This window comes from Rosa rugosa, chromosome 2 (genome assembly GCF_958449725.1).
Source record: "Rosa rugosa chromosome 2, drRosRugo1.1, whole genome shotgun sequence".
Taxonomy (NCBI): Eukaryota; Viridiplantae; Streptophyta; class Magnoliopsida; order Rosales; family Rosaceae; genus Rosa; species Rosa rugosa.
In genome coordinates, this window is record NC_084821.1 from 8,310,128 (window position 1) to 8,330,715 (window position 20,588).

Consider the following 20,588-nt stretch of genomic DNA (forward strand, 5'->3'; position numbering starts at 1 on the left):
AATCACTAGCATGTCCCACAGGGCAAGGAAGCGCTATGCACGCGCTAATCACCCAAAAGAAGTCTGCAACATCCGCTACGAAAGATCCGCCAAACTCCTAAGGTCAGGTTGGGAACCTATTACCTTCTTAGAGGAGGAGGAGCGCGGAGTGCATTTACCCCATGACGACCCATTCCTGGTCGACGCCATTCTTGGCAGATTTTCAGTGGGGAGAATCCTGGTGGATAGCGGGTCCGCTGTAAACGTCATCTTCAGCGGTTGCTACGACCATCTCAAGCGGAACAAGAAACTACTCCAGGATCACGAGCCACTGCTCAGCTTCTCCGGGGACGTCACGCAACCGCTGGGGTCGGACTACATGCGGCTGGTTATTGACACTAGTCCATGTATGGCGGAGGTACATACGGAGTTCATAATTGTCGATTGCTTCAGTTCGTACAACGCCATCATTGGACGGCCGACACTCAACAAGGTCAAGTGCATCATCGCCGGATACATGCTTCTCATGAAGTTCCCCACACCCAACGGCACGAGCTGTGTGAGGGAAAGTCAACAGCTGGCACGAGAGTGCTATTCAACGGCTATAGTGCGGTCGGCACGCCGCCATGAAATCCTGACAGTGGGTAATCGGGCACCGCCACCAAATATCTTCGAGGACCTTAGAGATGAGGAGAAAAAGTATGTAAAGAAGGAGCCGGTCGACCCGGAAACATCGCTGAAAGTTGTCTGCATCTCGGACGAGCACCCTGAGCGGACAGTCCGCATAGGCGCCCAACTAGACCCAGAGATAGCGGCGGAACTCACTCAATTCCTACGTGACAATGCTGCCGTCTTTGCATGGTCATACGCGGATATGCCAGGTATCTCTCCTGAAATCATCACACACAAGTTGACCATCAAACCACCCTTTTATCCCATCAAACAGAAGCGGAGGGCCTTTTATGAGGAAAAATATCGGGCAATAGGAGAGGAGGTTGCCAAACTCTAGGGCATTGGGTTCATCCGCCAAGTCATCTATCCCCAGTGGATTTCCAACTTGGTCATGGTCAAAACGTCCAGCGGAAAGTGGCGGATGTGTGTCGACTTCAAAAATCTCAACAAGACATGCCCAAAGGATAGCTTCCCGCTACCTCGTATTGATCAACTGGTTGATGCAACCGCCGGGCATGAGCTCCTTAGCATGATGGACGCTTTCTCCGGCTATAATCAGATCAAGATGCATCCCGGTGATCAGGGGTGCACCACCTTCACCACCGACAAGGGCCTCTACTGCTACAATGTGATGCCTTTCGGTCTGAAGAACGCCGGTGCAACTTATCAACGACTGATGAACGCCATGTTCGCAGAACATCTCGGAAAAATAATCGAGGTTTACGTGGACAACATGTTGGTCAAGAGCTTAAAGGCCAGCGGACATGTGGCAAACCTCAAGATCATAGTAACCATTCTCCTGGCCTATGGTATGCGCCTCAACCTAGAAAAATGTTTCTTTGGCGTCACCGCCAGCAAGTTTCTGGGTTATATCGTTAGCGAACGAGGCATCGAGGCTAACCCGGACAAAGTACAAGCCATCCTCGACCTGGCGGATCCTGAGTATAAGGTGCACATCCAGTGCCTCCAGGGCAAGTTAACCGCCCTTTCTCGATTCATCTCCAGACTCACTAATAAGTGTGCCCCATTTTTCAAGCTCCTCAAAACGACTCACAAGAAAGTCATCAACTGGAACCCAGAGTGTCAGGCGGCGTTCCAGGGCCTGAAGAAATACTTAGCGGCAGTCTCACTCCTCTTTATCCCTGTGCAAGGAGAAACTCTGTTTATATACCTAGCGGTATCAGTGTCAGCGGTAAGCTGCGCCATTGTCCGGCGGGAGGGCCAAGATGAACTCCCAGTGTTCTACGCCGGCAGAGGCATGAAAGGAGCAGAAACAAGATACCCTCCCTTAGAGCAACTCGTTCTCGCACTCATCGTTGCCGCCAGACGCCTCCGCCAACACTTTCAGGCCCACACAATCCATGTGTTAACGAATCAACCGCTGAGGCAGGTAATGCAGAACTCTAAACATTCGGGGCGCCTCAGCAAGTGGGCCATTGAGCTCAGCGAGTTCGACATTGATTACAAACCAAGAACCGCCATGAAAGGCCAGGCAGTGGCGGACTTCATTGCCGAACTCACCGAGCGTCAGCCAGAGCCCGGAGCGGAAGTGATAACCGCTGTAGAGACAGCTCCCCTACACTCAGATTGGAACCTTCATGTGGACGGCTCTGCTAGCGCCAAGGCCAGCGGCGCTGGAGTCATCTTAACAGGACCCGGGGGACTGAATGCAGAATACGCGTTAAAATTCAACTTCAAGGCTTCAAACAATATGGCGGAGTATGAAGCACTCATCGCCGGCCTACTCCTCGTCATCGACTCAGGTGCTGACAGGGTCAACATCTTCAGCGACTCTCAATTAGTCGTTAACCAGGTCAACGACAGCTTCCAAGCCAAGGACCAACAGTTAGCGGCATATTTGGGGTACGTCAAGACACTGCTCAAAAAATTCAAATTTCACACCATCACACAAATCCCCAAGGAAAAGAACGCCAAGGCTGATTCCCTGGCGAGACTGGCAACCGCCCAGCCACATCAGAGTCCAGCGGACACAAGAGTGGAATGCCTTGACAGGCCAAGTATCACAAAGACCCTGGCAGAGATCTTCAACATTGAAGTCAATCCCAGCTGGATGGACGAGATTATCGCATACAAGAGCAGCAGGACATTGCCGGAGGACAAGATCCAGGCGCGACAGCTCAAGCGGAGAGCAACCCGCTACAACATCCAGAATGACAAGCTTTCCTGCCAAGGATTCACCCATCCCAACCTCCGTTGTCTAACCCCAGAGGAGGGAAAGGTCGTGCTAGCGGAAATCCACGGCGGAGAATGTGGAAACCACTCAGGCGCTAGATCCTTGGCCAATCGTACAATGCGACAAGGCTACTTCTGGCCCACACTCGGTGATGACGCCCGGCGGATATCGAGATCTTGCCACAAATGCCAACAGTATGCTGATCTCCCACATGCACCGGCAGAGCCGTTGTCAATCATCATCGGCCCATGGGTTCACTCTACGTGGGGCCTCGACTTGATGGGAAAATTCCAAACCGCCAAGGGCCAGTTCAAATACATTATTGTTGCTATCGACTACAACAGCAAGTGGATAGAGGCGGAGCCACTGACGGCAATAACCACCGCCAAGGTAATTCACTTCCTCTGGAAGAACATCTACTGCCGTTATGGTGTCCCACATACAATCATTACAGACAACGACACACAGTTCAACAACAAAGAGCTCATCTCTTTTACCGCCAACCTTGGCACCAAATTGAGTTTTGCGTTTGTCGCCCACCCCCAAACCAACGGCCAGGTCAAAGCAGCAAACAAGATAATCAAGAAGCTGCTAAAAAAGAAACTCGACAACGCCAAGGGTTTGTGGGCGGAGAAGCTTCCAGAAGTTCTATGGGCCATCCGGACAACTCCAACTTCCGCCACCGGCGAAACGCCTTTCTGTATGATGTTCGGATCAGAGGCTGTCCTACCTATTGAGGTCACTCAACCTATCGCTAGGGTCGAAGGCTACTGCCCAGAGACCAACAACGACGGCGTCAACCTGGACAAGGACCTCCTAGAAGAAAAAAGACACAAGGCCCACTTGCACAACTTGCAAAACAAGCAGCGGGTATCGCGTTTCTACAACGCCAGAGTCAAAGCTCGGAACCTCCAATTGGGGGACTGGGTAATGAAGGAAGTCATTCCACCGCCAACAAAACTCCGCCCAACTTGGGAAGGTCCATACAAAATTGTGGAAGTCGTTAGCCCAGACACCTTCTACTTAATGGGCAAGGATGGCGTCACAACGACCCACCCTTGGAATACCGAACACCTTCGGTATTACTACAAATAGTCATACCGCTACCAAGGAGCATCTTGACTTAGCTAAATTTTTGTTCAATATTTAGCTAAGGGAAGCTACCCAACGGGTACTACCCCACTTTTGTACACGCTGATCAATCAGCTATCAATGAAATGAGGAATTATTCAAACCATTGTTCCCAAGTCTAGCACCGAGGGCAACTGGCAACGCCAGCAATCGTCAGCGGACCACGTCCGCTACGCGGTGCACTTGGACCAATCTTAATCCCTTTAATGTTTCATTGATTGGAAAAAGAAAATTCTAAGTCAAAACCCTAGCGGTACAGGCATATCATGACAAACACCAAAATTCAAAACTTCATTCCATATAAAAATGTTCATTACAAAAATTTGTTATGCCTCAGCGGCTACAAAAAAAAGGGGGAGGTTCCAACATCTCAGGGGTTGGCCTCTGCTTCTTCACCTTCAGCGTGCGGCGGCGGGTGCGCGCGGCTTGTTTGGTCAGACCCTTGGGCGGTGGGACTTGGAGTCTCTATGGTATCGTCCGCCCGAGTATGAGCCGCCAGGAAACCAGCACGGGACACCTCTGACGGGGTAGGAGGAGGAGTCCGCTGGGAGCCATCCGCCAGGCGCGCGCTGCTCTCTCCACTTCCCGAGCGAGCGCCTTCCGCTGGGACAGGGACCACATCCTTCGCCGGCGGGGCATTCTTGGCTGCCGGCACAGTGGGCTGGGACGCCTTCACAAAGTCAATAGCGCCATTCTGCTTCAACATCTCCACATTTGCTTGGGCCCCAGCCTTCGCTGCCTCAGTCATGGTCTTTTTATACTCTGCCAACTGTTTGAATGCCTCAACAGCGGCGGCCGCAGCGCTACTCCCTTCAGCTTTCGGGCGAGCGACCTCACCTTCCAGCCTCTTCACCTCGGCTAGTTTGGCGGCGGACTCCCGCTGCAGGATATCGATCTTCTTATCCTTAGCGGCTACCCGCTCCTGCAGCAAGGCCGTGTCCTGCTCCAACTTGGAGACGCGTTCATTCCTCTCCAGGTCCCGCTTGATGGCCACTGTCAGCTTGCCGCGGGCGTTCGCGGCATCACAGTCAGCCTTTGTCAGGCGCCGTTCCACCTCCGCCAGCCTGTCCCTCGCCTCCGCCAGCTCCCTCTGGAGACTTTGGACCTCCTCCCTGAGCTCCCGCTCAACCCGGGGCTGCTTCGACGCCGCCAGGAACATTTCATGCAGCCCAGCTGACAATTGACCAAAGGCCGAGCTATAGGGCGACTGGTCAATGGCCGTTGGGTGCGAAATCCCCGCTAGGCCGCGAAACCCCAGCCGCTCGCAGAGATGGTAGAGAAACTCCCGCTCACCGTCAGTCATGAATTCGGCATACGCGGCGAACGAGTCCAGGTCGCTCGCGGGCGTCTCTCTCTCCACCACGGGAGCCTTGAGCGGAGCTTGCCGAGCCTTCTTCTGCTCGCGTGCCCCGATGGTCTCCACATCGTCCCCCTCTTCCTCGTCGGAGGAGTCAATCTGCTGGCGCTTTCTCTGGAGCACCCTTGTGTTCCCGGCAGTGGGCTTCGATCCCTTCGCCGGCGGCTCCTCCCTTGCAGCGGTGACAGTCTCCGCCGGCTGCACCGTTCTCTCCTTTTGAGAACCACGCCTGTTGGCAGGTACCCGCTCCTTCTGCGGCGCGGCGGTAGCGGATCCCTTCTTCCCACCATCCACATGGGCCCCCGCCTGAACGACCGGCAGGCCATCACCACCAAGATGGGAGTGGTGCGGCATGGGTTGCACCACCGGAACCTTGGACGGGCTCAGCGCCAGCGTGTCGGGGTTCACAACAGTCTGCTGGGCCGCCAGCCCTTCGACGTACATGGACTCCAGGAAGTTATCGATCTCGGCGCGGTCCATGGCCTTATCGAAAGCGTCGCGGCTCGCTTTGTTACCTGGCGGGGTTTCTAAAAAAAAAAAAAAAAAACAAGTCAGCCTGAGGCACTCTGATCGAAGGAACAGTGTGGTGGAGATTTCTTACCAACGGCGCGAGTCAGTCGTTGATCGACCAACAACTCCCAATCGGTAAGAAGGCGAAAATCCAACAAGTTGCGATTCCGCCAGCAGCCTCTGATGCGTGCCATGCGACACTCTTCTTCACGTGTCAGGTTATACCGCAACCCCGCTGCACAAACACAATAATCGTTAGTAAAAATACAAGTCTACGCATTGGAGAAACCGCCAGCTATGTTCAGCGGAGACCGATAAACAACCTCGGATATGTTGAAACTCCGACTTAATCCTAAACGTCGGCTCCCCCTCGTTGGACCCAGCTTGGTACTCCCACCCCTCCGTGGCAACGCAGAAGGTACCCCGCCAGTAGGACATGGAGTCCCTTAGGTTTTCAATTAGCTTGGGCGCTCCCTGGCGGCAGCTCAGATTCACCTGCCCTCTGCAACCTTGGCGCTTCACATACACCAGCTCGTAGAAATGAAGCACCTCCACCACAGTAGGCCCCTCACAGCCGGACAATCGCCATAGTGAGTTCAGCGCCAGCATTAACCGCCACATATTGGGGCAAATTTGCCCAAAGGCAAGGCCAAATTCGCACACCAAGATCTGAAGATTTGGCACCAGCGGGAGCGTCACTCCTTGGCGGAATATCGCCTCGTGCACGGCGGCAAACCCCTCTGGAAGAACCGATGCCTTCTCGTCCACTGTCGGCGGACGCAGCTTCACCGAACCTAGCAACCGGAACATCCGCTTCACCCGATTGACGGCAGCAACGTTCATCCGCCCTCCTGCCTCGTCAACAGGGGTACCGTCCTGGAGAACCCACGCTGACTCAGCATCCTCCCCCGCCATCTCCCCCCCCCCCCCCCCCCCCGCTAGCGGACCCACTGGCAACGCTGTTACTCGCCAACCGCTCGTCACGCTTATTTTTGGCCGCGGTGGCTTCCCCTGCCCTAGAACTCTCTGGACGCGAGGCACGACCCATGGCTACTTCCCAGGGTATGATCTGTAGCGGCTCAACCTCTAGCGGTTCTGGCAGTTGGGTTCCTGCATGGGCAGACGGACGCAAAGAATCAATAAATACTCTATCCGCCACGCTGAACGACACGTCAGACCCGGAATCCTCACTGCTCGAAATTTCTACGACGTTAGCCATCCCAAACCCTAAAACCCAAATCAGTTAGCTCAAACAAAGATCTAGCCTAGGCCTATTTCAGTTATAGCCAAGAACACCAATAACAGTTTACCCAGAAAAAGCCAAAACAAGAACAAACACACTCAACCCAGATTCGACCATCTAGCAAATCCCTAAACACCAACCCTCTGCCAAACACCATAACCCACCCCCAAATCGCACTTCACACCCTCAGAACACACCAAAGAAGAGCAGAAAGCATCCCAAAAAAAAAAAAAAACAGAAACAACAAAACCCAGAAAACAGCAGATTCAATGAAACAGGGAAAAGGAAACCAAATACCAACCTTAGTGGTGAAAACTCCGGTACGATGGTGCGCAACAGTCTTCAGTGCGGAAGATCTTCGTTTCTCCGGGAACGATATCTCCAAACTCCAGCAGCCTCTTTCTTCAGTCTCGGATGAGCAGAGCGTGAAGACGACGAGTAAGAGTTTGAAGCATTGACAAAGTGTCAAATCTTGCTGAGTTCCCCCCCCCCCCCCTTTTCATGTCAACATCAATGCATTCTAAGCCGTCCACTCAAAAACGACATCGCGCACCAGCCGTACACGTGTCCCACATCTCCACTTACTCTCCGGATTAACCGTGGCGTCGCCTCGGTTACGGAATCCATAATTACTAGCATTAATGGCGAGAAGACGGCCAGGCTTAGGAGACAAGCCTCTAGACGCTAACCCTCTAGGCGTTGGCGACGTGTCGACCACCATCAGACGAAGCGTCTAATGGAAGTAACCACTTGGGAAGAAGTCACCAACCGTCTGAAGTCTCCGTTGAGCGAAACTCCGTCAACGGAACTTCTCCCTTGTCACCTTCCAAGGGACGGAGTCTCCGCTGAGCGAAACCCCGCCAGCGGAACTTCTCCCTTGTCACCTTCCAAGTGACGAAGTCTCTGCTGAGCGAAACTCCGCCAGCAGAACTTCTTCCTTGTCATCCTGCAAGCGGGGCGGCTTCCGCTACACACCTCTAGCGGAACCCCCTTTTCCAGCTTGCTAGCTGCATACTTTGTTCAGCGTAATATCGCTCAATAAAATACCGCCAAGCACGTCTACTGGACGCTGCTTCCTGCTACAGTTAGCGGGGGGATATCCGCCACGGTGGATCCCGAGGCCACGCCTCACTCTGACAACAACCGCCACGCGGCGTTACCGTCAGACCGTCCCTACGGGACACAGGGACTTGTCAACAGTCTACGACGGCCCTGATCAGGCACGTTAACCCCGTCACTTGGGTACTAAAGATTGGGCTCGCTACCCAACACCCTCTGCTCCGTGCAGCTCCCCCTCAACAAACAATTTGCTGACCGTCCGGAGGTCTATCTTCACCGGGGAGTGGGGGACTCCCTGGGGGGACTACCAGGGGCCCACCCGAAAGGATATAAAGCGTTTGCTCAGTAAATCCATGGTTGACAACGCACTGATGCTAATTATGCTATTGCAAGTCTAGCGGAAGATAACGCTTCAAACCGCTGAACAACTCCCCAACCAAGATTGCCCTCCTTGACTGGGGACTTGGGGGACTTGTACATACATGTACATTTGCAAGCATAATTAGCTATAATGGGCTACACTCGTTGTACCGCCAGAAGTACTAATTCCCACCAAAGGAATAGCATGCAGATACACAGCCAGGCGGGCAACAGCCTGAGCCTCGAATCACCCTCAGATCACCGCCGACGCGCCGCCACGCGCCGCGGCAAGATAACATCAGAAGCCTCCAGAGCTGGGGACTGAAGCACATCAGTCCCACATCAAAAACAAAGAGAAGATCAACCTCCTCCTCACCTATAAAAGGTTCTCTCATCTCTCCTCATTAATCACGCATTTAATACTTACCTACTGTTACTTTGTCAACATAAATACAATGACTAACTTAGGCATCAGAGAGTTGAAGACCGCCCAGCGCGGTCTCCCTCTGACGCCCTCTGTATTTTACTTGACAGGTAGCGGAAACGTTGAGAACATCACAAGTATCGATCCGCCTATTGGATCAGCGTTAACAAAGGTTTAGCTACCGCTGAACATTTAGACATTAATAGTAGCAAATACCGATCGACAACTTGGAGCTAGCTAGCAACAATAATGCATGTTTGTGAAAAGCTTCTTGAGGATCGATGACACATATACTGTACCGAACTACCTAGCCAGAAGATTCTACCAATTCAAATTCTGTGATATACTGATATACAACAAGATGAGATTAGAAAGGAGCAGGAACAACAGGGAATCGACCAGTTTCAACAACTAAGACACACTTTTGCCAAATCTGCACACTCTTAGCCAATGCCATGGAAGCTTTTGCTTTATTTCTCAGGTTCGCAAATTTCGCTAACTTACTGTGACAGCCATATCCCATCTGCACAAGGTTCTTGCAACAGTTCTTATTAAGAGGCTCGGTTTTGAACATACAGCGGTAAATCTCTTTAACACAATTTAGGTTGAAGTTGTCTTCACATTGGTCTAAATTGTCATAATATCCACGGAACGGCTCTGGTGGAAACCCATACTTGATCGTAACTGGAGCGTAGGCTTCATCATCTTCAGAGCTAGCAGGGGTAATGGACTCATCGGGTAGATAGTCATAATCAGGAACTTGCGCTGCTGCAGATGACATGAGCAATGATACACTTGCAAAGACCAAACCAACCATGACAAATCGTGCCATGTTAAATTGAAGACAACTATCTTTAGATAAATGTCGGAGGAAATTAAATCTTTGCCATTTTTGTCGTGTTTTTATATTGTGCATCCATTCATGAATTCATTCAAACCCAATTAATGTTTCAGTTGTTTTATTGAATTGATTTACGTTTACTCAAGTGAAACAATGTTTGGTTACATCTATTCATCCTAGATGGATATATATGATACTATGATAGGTTGGAATTGCAATGTTACTGCTAAACATACGTTGATCAAGTGATGTTAGTGCTAATAACATCTTAATTACTGAACTTATAGTTTTTCATTCTGTTGTGTCGCATCCCACTCTTTTATGTTATTCTTACATCGGTTTGAAAGATATGATATTTATTTAAATCTCTAAATAATCATCTCTTTTAAATTTAGATACAAAACTAGCTACACTTTTTTATTATGATTGAAATTACCTTACACTTGTTGCACTTAGAGCATCTTTAGCAATGCTAGCCATTTTTTAGTCAAATTTTAGCTAAAGTAATTAAAAGTCATTTTAGAAATACGTCTGCATCAATGCACTATATTTTAGCTACTTTTGAATTTATGTTATTTTTTAAATAAAGATTAAATAGTTTAAATGTATTTATAAATTACATAAAATAATTTAAAATGAATGTTTTAAATTATAGAGATCGGTGGCGGTGGTTTGGCTGTAGTGCGAATGGGATCGCCGAGATTGGGATCGGTTGACCTCTGGAGTGGTGGTGCCTTCTGTCTTGGATCCGTCGGTCTACTGTTGTCATCAGTTTTCTGTTTGCTTTTCTCGTGCTTGAACGGGGGTGGCTGCAGGACATTGGTGGAGGTGGTTAGACCGCTGGGGTGGTCCGGCAGAGGCGGCGATACAGTGGTAGTGGCCCGACAGAAACTGGATTGGGCTTGGCTGTTACAAAGCGGTGGTTGGATGTGGTTTGGATGGTGGAGCGCCGGTGGTGGACTGACTAGGGCGGTGGTGGTCTGGAGGCAGTACGACGGAACCGGTGATGCCACGGTGGTGGGTCTAGTGCAAGGTTTGTTGGCCTAGCTAATGGGCTGCAGTGATTATACAGTTGGGCCGGGTTTAATTTTGTTGGGCCCTTGGTGGTGGGCAGTTATCACTAGTTTTTAGGGTTTGGTTTCTTTTGTTTTGTTTAAAGTATTAGCTGTTGGGTCGGGTGCACTGCAATTTTTGGCATAGACAATCTTCTATTTGGCGGTCTAGAGGTCGTTCCTGTTCTGGAGTTAGGTCAGCAGCGGTGACGAAATTGTCTGGCGGTGGCATACTGGCATAGACAACCATCCTTGGCCTTCTAGTGGGAATGTTCTTGTTTGATCTCGGGTTGGAGGCGATGGCGCTTTGGAGCAGTGGTGGATGGATGGTGTCGACAATTAGGTGGTGATGGTGTTGGGTTTTCTTTAGTCCCAGGTTTGAATGTCCGGCAATCCTTTTGGTCGAGTTTAGGTCACAACGAGTGTTGGCTTGGTCGATCAAAAGCTGGTCAGGAGGACTCTGGTTGGTGAGTTCGTGTTGACACAAGTGAGTTGTCTAGTCTTAGAGTCCTTACTGGCTGGATGAGAGGCGCGATGTCAAGGATTTACTGCTCCTGCGTTTATTGTCTTTGTCATACAGTTGTAGTGCAAGTTTAGAGTCAGTATATAGAGTTCCCAGTGGGAAGTCTAGTGGCCATCTCTGAGTAAGAGATGTCGCCAAAAACTCGTTGTAAGCAGTTCATTATTAATGAAGTTCTTATTTGATCAAAAAAAAAAAAAAAAAAAATTATAGAGATCCTCATCTCGCTCTATATATTTAGGAGCGAGATAGCTAAAAGTTATAATGGAGAGTCATTTAGAAGTCTGGTGCAGCTGCTAAAATAGATGAAAAGCGAAACATACTCTCCAAAATAGCTAAGGAGTTAGAATAGAAAATCTGCTAAAGATGCTGTTATTATTTACAAAATTCTTTTATTTCCCTGAGTTTCCCTAAAAAATTATTGAGCATATGCCAAATAAAAGGTAGAAGTTTAGTCTTGTAAACCACCACAGGTGGTGGAGTTGGTAAAAGTCTCTAAGCGTGGAACTCTCATACCTTGATTCAAATTCAGTTAACATTGATTGAAGTTTAAATCCTAGTTTACCTTTTGTGGCTAGGGGGAGGAAGTGTTTTGACATGACCTCCCGACACGGATTAGTCTTTGGCCTATAAAGCATTTGAAGATGCCGTGTGATCTCGATCAAAGAAAAAAAAATTTGTCTTTTCATTTTTTAAGAAAGATATTGTTAATTACATTGTCAGATATTTAACTAAATTCACCATCACTTTTTCTACAAATTAACTGCGAACTGAGAAATTTAAAATGCACTCCCCACATTATTAGGCGTTCTACAAATTTTTTTAGACATTGTTTTTTTTTTTTCTGAAATAAGACATTGTTAAATTTAACATGATGACAAAAAGAAGCTCACAGTTAAATAAATTGTAATTAACTAATTTGTATGGATGGATTACATGAGCTAGTGTGCAATAAGATCAATTAGAAAGGAGAAGGGGCAACAAAAGCACATGTTTCCCAAATCTGCACACTTTTAGGCAGTATCTCAGAAGCCTTTTCTTTTAGTTCCGAAAGTGAGAGCAGAGTTTTCACTGACCGGATGTGACAATCATATCCCAAATGCAGAAGGGCTTTGCAATTATCCGTAGTGAGAGGTTCGCTTTTAAAAATTCTGGCCAAGATCTCTTCAGCATAATATTCTGCAATCTTATTTACACATTCATCCAACTTCTTATAAGATTCCGGTGATAGGTTAGGAGGGAACGCATATTGACCATTTTCTGAAGAAATTGGAGGGAAGGCATCATCAATGACTAAATAGTCAACCTCGATGCCAATAGGGCTCGCCGCAGCATCTTCAGAAACTTGATAGATAACCTCATATTCTTGAGCTCCTGCAAATGATGACATGAATAGTGCTACACTTACTAACACCAAACCTACCTTGACAAACACATTTTGATCAACTCTAGCCATTCTTAAAGCCAAACTGTGCTAATGCAAGGTTGTTTTGTTTGATGTTGGACAAAAGGTTTTCAGTGGTTTATTTTATAGTGCTTTCATGGGTTCAGTTAATCCGATTCCTCTTTATTGTTCGGTTTTGCTTGAATTGAATTATCTACTTTATTGTTCGGTTTTGCTTAAATTGAATTATCTATGTTCCTTATTGATTTCTTAATTCTTGGGTTTAATTACCGGTCAAACTGTAACTTAACCAATTAGATTTAAAATTTCTGCTATGTTGGTTTTCCTATATATTGTTCTTGTTTTAACGCAATCGTCTAGTAATAAAGTAATCATCTCAACAAATGCAATAGTCTTCGACGATCTTAGGAACCTCATTGCAAAAAAGGAAATTGGTTTTTGCAATTGTTTCATTCAAAGCTCTCTTCAGTTTTCACTAAATAGTGAATATGAATAGACACAGAAAAACAGAGAGCGACCAGTAAAAAAATTGCAAGTTATTTTGCTCTAGAATATAAGTAGCTGAAAGGGACACAATGGTATATCCCGATGATGGGAACGGATAGTCAAGTACTCCCGAGGACTCAAAGATGACGGGTTATGGATTCATCAACCTGAATATTCTTGTGCTCTTGCTAATTTCACAATGCTACACTTGCTAGGACCAAACCCACCAAGGCAAACACATTGTTGTCAAACCGGGCCACGATTGAACACAATTGTAGTTTTAGTAATGTGTAGTTTTGTTTGATGTTGGAAAAAGGTTTTCGATGGTTTTACTGCTTTCTTGGGTTGATTTCTTACCCTTCTTATTGTTCAGTTTGGCTATCAATAACAAAATGTTTATGGCTCTGTGGCTTCTGTCCAATTAAAGGATCCCCAAATAAAATGCCCTAGTCCTTAAAAGCATAACCAAGATTTTCTTGAAATTACCCGACCACACTTCAATTTAGGAATTGTCTTTTAGTTGAAATGTCATATAGATGAGCTTAGCACCCTCATTCTGAATGAAACTTGGTTTTGGGAAAAACAGCTTGCAAATTCAAAGCTTTATAGGCCTACAATCTTTCCCTGCATTTTTTTTCTACAATTTGATTTATTCGTAGATAATTTTATTTGTCCGACCACTATCATTTAGAATTAATGAATCTGCATCTATTATTTCTGCAAAGAAACAATGAAATCGATAATAATTTTTTTTTTTTTTTTTTTTTTTTTCTGAATCAATTCTAAGATGGATTGTAAATTTCATTCATCACAAGCCATAATGGCCATTACATTCCCCGCTGTCATATATAGACAAACAGTAAGATGTGGTAGCTAGTACCGACAGTGGTACGTAGGAATAGGCATACAGTCATATACGTCTATAGACATCTATTGCTCCATGATTGCAAATAGCTTGAATCATTTTTTAGTACTAATCTAGAAGATTTGCTAGGACTCCTAAAACAAGATAAATAAGGTGCTCAAAACAAAAGTGCGCGCATAGGTCCCTAAAAAGGAAATTATTGGAAATAAATAAGCTAAAAACTATCTAAAACCATAACAACCCAGTGAAGCCCTAAGAGTCCAAGCCCAAAGCCCAGACAGGATCAGCTCAACCCCAGCCCAGTCACCACTTTGTCTGCACACCGATTGCATTGAACAACACAGCTAAAAACAATCCTCACCGCTAGATCCCCCTTCGACGGAAACACCACTTCGACAACATAAAAGTTTCAAACGTTGAATATTCCCAGTAGATCCGAACCCGACTAGATTGAAACAACCTGAAAGACATTCAAAACGTCCCAGCATCACCAGAGGCCGATGTCTCACACGGAATCAATGAGGAGCAAGAACCAAATCCATCCCATTTTGTCAAAGACCGCCCCTGTAAGCACAACCACCGCGCCTTAGAAGTGATAACTAGAAAAACCATTGCCGAAAACAATCCAGTCAAAACTTTGAGCGTAGCACTCCCAAAGATCTATCGCTAAGCTCTAGTATCCAAACACCCATTCGGCAGTAGACCCACACCGTTGGCCTGCCTAAATGTCACGGCCGCTGCCGGAGGAGTAGGAATCTGCAGAAGTTGACCCTTTTTTAATAAGGTTTTTTAGAGCAGAAATATGAATCACAAGAATACTGTGTCATTTATTCACTTTCTCCCAATACTTACGAATAAAGGTGGCAAACGGGTCGCTAGGGCAGAGCACGGCACGAGCCCTGCACATTTAAAAGCGGCCCGGCACGACATGAGCCCGTTAGCGACCTGGTATGACCCCAACACGTTATTCTAACTGGTCGGGCTAGGCCGAGAAACATTGGGCTAATGACCCGGCTTGGCCAAAGCCCGTTATGGACCCGACACGGCCCGAGCACGACGTATTGCAGGTCGCCGCCTAGCCCGTTTCTATAATGTAATTCTTTTTAATAATATAAAGATAATATATAATTTGTAAACAATAAACTTATAACATTAAATTTTAAAGAATAGTTTTCATGGTACATGTTGCAACTATTTAATGAATATTTTCCGTTTCTATAGTATAATATTTATTATATTTTTTTTGATATAAAGATAATATATAATATATAATTTATAGACTTTTTTTTTTTTTTTTTTGAATCAATCGATAAATGATTGTCATTATAAATCTCAGGCCAGAATGACCATTACATACCCCTCCGCTACCATTGACAGATAGATAAGAGGCTGTGGGGATACCACTTGGTACATAGGGACAAGACCATTCATTATACAACTAGTGCTCACTTATGAAAGCAAGCCTATTACTACGATAACCTAGGACGTAGTAATAGACCGAGTAAAACTATACTCATTAGTGCCCGAAAGAAAACCTTACAAGCATAGTCCCTAGAAAAGGGTTATTGAAAGCAACACTACTAACAATCTATAGCCCTAGGTCCAAACACTTGGCCCAATTGACAAAGTGAAGGCCCAGGCCAATAAACAGCAGCCCTAAAGGATAGCCTACTAAGGCCCAACATCGAAGCCCAGCCCATCTTCTCTCCACAGCCCAAAGCCTTCAAGCTCCACGCACGTCTGCAGATTGCCGCCGTGACCCCGCCTCGCCGCCACCACCTCCGATCTCGCGCCCAACCCAGAAGAGAGAGACGAACCGCATCACAGATTGAAACAGGACCCCAACCTGGTATGGGTTGCACACTCACCGCCGTCTGGAGCGAAACCCAGCTGCAGTCGTCCGGATCAAAATCCAACCGCCGCCGTCCGGATCGAAACCCAGCCGCCTCCGTCAGGAACGAAAGAGAACCCAGCCGCCGCCGTCGATCTGAACCGGTACGCACGATCCTCCAGCCCCAAGCTGTGTCAATCCAATAAAACCAGCTACCTATCAAAACCATAAGCAAAGATAGGGCTACACCATGTGTCTCCCGTCCGGCAGCATCACCACGACATCAAGGCGACGCCGGAGACCCACCGGACGAGGCTAGAGCTACCTTTGCCGCCGCAAGCTTAGTGTTCTCGAGAGAGAGAGTTTTAGGGTATATAATTTATAGACAATAAACTTATTACATTAAATTTTAATGAATAGTTTCTGGTGGTACATGAGTTACAACTTGTATTTATAATACTGGGGTCGACTAATTTTAATTTTCGGCACGATACAAAAGGTACAACCCTTTTATTGGCCCGACACGAGCACGGCTTGGCACGTTGTGGGCTTAGGCCGTAGGCCTGATTGGGCTTAATGTTTTAGTATATAGGCTGGCCCGAAGCCCCATTTAGTGAGTTGGGCTAGCATGTTTGCCACCTCTACTTACGAAACATAAGAGATATTGATCAATCGAGAATTAAATGTACTTCAATAAATGGATAGTTATGACAACATTTTGTCTTAAGTGATCCACCAACTATTTAATACTCATGAAAAACTGAAAGAATATCTCTAATGTACAATCTCTTTACATTATGTTTTAAATTAACATGAACCATTCAAATAATAAAACTGTAAAATAAGAATACGTTAATGGCCCCCCAATTCAATGCGTTCTTATTCTGCTAGCTCCATAGAATTTAGATTCTATTTCGTTCCTGGTGGTCGGTACCTAAAGCCTAATATGGTTGGGCTTAAAGCTAGGAAAGTAGCAAACGCAGATCGACAACTTGGAGTTAGCTAGCAACAATAATGCATGTTTGTGAAAAGCTTCTTGAGGATCGATGGCACATATACTATACCGAACTACCTAGCCAGAAGATTCTACCAATTCAAATTCTGTGATATACTATACAGCAAGATGAGATTAGAAAGGAGCAGGACCAGCAGGGAATCGACCAATTTCAACAACTGAGACACACTTTTGCCAAATATGCACACTCTTAGCCAATGACATGGAAGCTTTTGCTTTATTTCTCGGGTTCGCAAATTTCGCTAACCTACTGTGACAGCCATATCCCATCTGCACAAGGTTCTTGCAACAGTTCTTATTAAGAGGCTCGGTTTTGAACATACCGCGGTAAATCTCTTTAACACAATTTAGGTTGAAGTTGTCTTCGCATTGGTCTAAATTGTCATAATATCCACGGTACGGCTCTGGTGGAAACCCATACTCGATCGTAACTGGAGCGTAGGCTTCAACATCTTCAGAGCTAGCAGGGGTAATGGACTCATCGGGTAAATAGTCATAATCAGGAACTTGAGCTGCTGCAGATGACATGAGTAATGATACACTTGCAAAGACCAAACCAACCATGACAAATCCTTCCATGTTAAATTGAAGACAACTAACTTTAGATAAATGTCGGAGGAAATTAAATCTTTGCCATTTTTGTCGTGTTTTTATATTGTGCATCCATTCATGAATTCATTCAAACCCAATTAATGTTTCAGTTGTTTTATTGATTTGATTTACGTTTACTCAAGTGAAACAATGTTTGGTTACATCTATTCATCCTAGATGGATATATATGATACTATGATAGGTTGGAATTGCAATGTTACTGCTAAACATGCGTTGATCAAGTGATACTGTTAAACATCCCACTCTTTTATGTTATTAAAAGAGTGGGATGTTTAACAGTATCACTTGATCAAGTGATGTTAGTGCTAATAACATCTTACTGAACTTATAGTTTTTCATTCCGCTGTGTCGCATCCCACTCTTTTATGTTATTCTTACATCGGTTTGAAGATCTGATATTTATTTAAATCTCTAAATAATCACCTCTTTTAAATTTAGATACAAAACTAGCTACACTTTTTATTATGATTGAAATTACCTTACACTTGTTGCACTTATAGCATCTTTTTTTAGTCAAATTTTAGCTAAAGTAGCTAAAAAGTCATGAGCTAGTGTGCAATAAGAAATTCTACGTTCCTTATCGGTTTTGCTTAAATTGAATTATCTACGTTCCTTATTGATTAAGAAATTCTTGGGTTTAATTACCGGTCAAACTGTAACTTAACCAATTAGATTTAAAATTTCTGCTATGTTGGTTTTCCTATATATTGTTCTTGTTTTAATGCAATCGTCTAGTAATCAAGTAATCATCTCAACAAATGCAATAGTCTTCGACGATCTTAGGAACCTCATTGCAAAAAAGGAAATTAGTTTTTGCAATTGTTTCATTCGAAGCTCTCTTCAGTTTTCACTGAATAGTGAATATGAATAGACACAGAAAAACAGAGAGCGACCCGTAAAAAATTGCAAGTTATTTTGCTCTAGAATATAAGTAGCTAAAAGGGACACAATGGTATATCCCAATGATGGGAACGGATAGTCAAAGATGACGGGTTATGGATTCATCAACCTGATAATTCTTGTGCTCTTGCTAATTTCACAATGCTACACTTGCTAGGACCAAACCCACCATGGCAAACACATTGTTGTCAAACCGGGCCACGATTGAACACAATTGTAGTTTTAGTAATGCGTAGTTTTGTTTGATGTTGGAAAATGGTTTTCGATGGTTTTACTGCATTCTTGGGTTGAATTCTAACCCTTCTTATTGTTCAGTTTGGCTATCAATAACCAAATGTTTATGGTTCCGTGGCTTCCGTGACGGGTTATGGATTCATCAACCTGATAATTCTTGTGCTCTTGCTAATTTCACAATGCTACACTTGCTAGGACCGAACCCACCGTGGCAAACACATTGTTGTCAAACCGGGCCACGATTGAACACAATTGTAGTTTTAGTAATGCGTAGTTTTGTTTGATGTTGGAAAATGGTTTTCGATGGTTTTACTGCTTTCTTGGGTTGAATTCTAACCCCTTCTTATTGTTCAGTTTGGCTATCAATAACCGAATGTTTATGGTTCCGTGGCTTCTGTCCAAATAAAATGCCCAAGTCCTCAAAAGCTTAACCCAGATTTTCTTGAAATTCCCTGACCACACTTCAATTTAGGATTTGTCTTTTACTTGAAATGTCATCATATAGATGAGCTTAGCACCCTCATTCTGAATGAAACTTGGTTTTCGGAAAAACAGCTTGCAAATTCAAAGCTTTATAGGCCTGCAATCTCCCTACATTTTTGTTCTGCAATTTCATTTATCCACCAAAAATTTTACACACTAAAGAGACCAAGAAAAACAGAGAGAACGACAGCAAGAATGTAACAGCTATAGACTTTAGTTGTGTATACAAGTAAAGCTTAAAGGGAAACTCTTGCACACCAGCATGTATTGATAAGAAACCAAGCACAAAGATCACAAAGACAAAATGAAAAACACACTCGAGAAAGAAGATGTGGGTCGTAACCAGGCCCTCAAATCAGAGAAGATCAGAGAGGGCAGACATGCGGACCCGTAAATTCAATTTCTGTGCACATCACCATGCTTCCTTCCTTTGAATCATCCAGAGCATCGGCTTATTGTGCACAGATCTTAAACCCTAAAACCATTAAACAGAAACAACACAGATCTAAAACCCTAAACCATTCAACACAATCATAGACGAAATCAAAAAACCCAGGACTCAATTAGTCCAATGGCTTAGAATATCAGAAAACAAGATCATGTAAACAAGATAGAAGATGCCCAACAATGCTCGGCTGCGAGGAAGTGTTTCTTCTGCTCTAGTATTTATAGGCGCGGTTGGAGAGGCCTAATAGGGTTTAAGGGTTGGTAAAATTACAAAGGAGGGTCGTTCTTTGTATAATTTAACAGAAATACCCTTGAGCTCGGGTTTTGACCCCGTTTTATCCGGCATGGTACTTTTGGGTAGTTATCGAAGTTCTGGGATTTACATTGTGAGTTGTGACTTTAGCCAGAGGCCCAGCACTAAGTATTTACATGGCGGTTTTCTTTTACTTTTTTTTTTTTCTTGTCAAAATTCAATGACAACAAAAAAAGTCATGTTTTAGTCTTCAAAGAAAGAAAACAAATCATGTTTTAATATTCAATTAGTTTGTCCTCAGATATGTACACAAAACAATCCTAACCAATTTCTCCTTTCTTCACCTTTGAACAATAGTGCAGATCAACAACACCACCAATGGACAAGCAAACATAACCAGTGATCTGACCACTAAACTAGCAGACTGATTAGTCAACTAACTAGTAACCCATTAGTCGATAACTAAGATCATAAGTTCAAATGTCCTATTGTAAATCGCTCATTCTCAAAGTACTACTCCGCAGTTCTCTTCAGATGATTAGTTAGTTTTGTAGTCAGTCAGTCGTGCTCAACTGTCGTTTGAGATTTAGAATTAATGGTGACAAACAATAATGCAGTTGGAATGCTCTTTATCTTCCACCATTATATTTGAATCTAACAACAGTTAATTGACCACCATAACATGATTCTACTACTCTATGCGTTGTTTTTTCAT

The 20,588-nt window shown here is 45.2% G+C and overlaps 3 protein-coding genes and 1 non-coding gene across 4 annotated transcripts; all 4 read right to left on the reverse strand.

Annotated features, from left to right (window-relative positions):
* Positions 1–9,296: 9,296 nt before the first annotated feature.
* On the reverse strand, positions 9,297–9,761 carry LOC133730273 (uncharacterized). Its single transcript, XM_062157899.1, has one exon. It carries the CDS (start codon positions 9,759–9,761, stop codon positions 9,297–9,299), a length of 465 nt encoding a protein of 154 aa, XP_062013883.1.
* A 2,542-nt stretch (positions 9,762–12,303) lies between these two features.
* On the reverse strand, positions 12,304–12,798 carry LOC133730274 (protein DOWN-REGULATED IN DIF1 11-like). Its single transcript, XM_062157900.1, has one exon. It carries the CDS (start codon positions 12,796–12,798, stop codon positions 12,304–12,306), a length of 495 nt encoding a protein of 164 aa, XP_062013884.1.
* Positions 12,799–17,058: 4,260 nt separating this feature from the next.
* Positions 17,059–17,523, reverse strand: LOC133730275 (uncharacterized). The gene has a single exon (XM_062157901.1). It carries the CDS (start codon positions 17,521–17,523, stop codon positions 17,059–17,061), a length of 465 nt encoding a protein of 154 aa, XP_062013885.1.
* Positions 17,524–19,500: 1,977 nt separating this feature from the next.
* On the reverse strand, positions 19,501–19,605 carry LOC133734946 (small nucleolar RNA snoR100). Its single transcript, XR_009858691.1, has one exon. It is a non-coding gene; the product is annotated as a small nucleolar RNA snoR100 (small nucleolar RNA).
* Between the last annotated feature and the right edge of the window lie 983 nt (positions 19,606–20,588).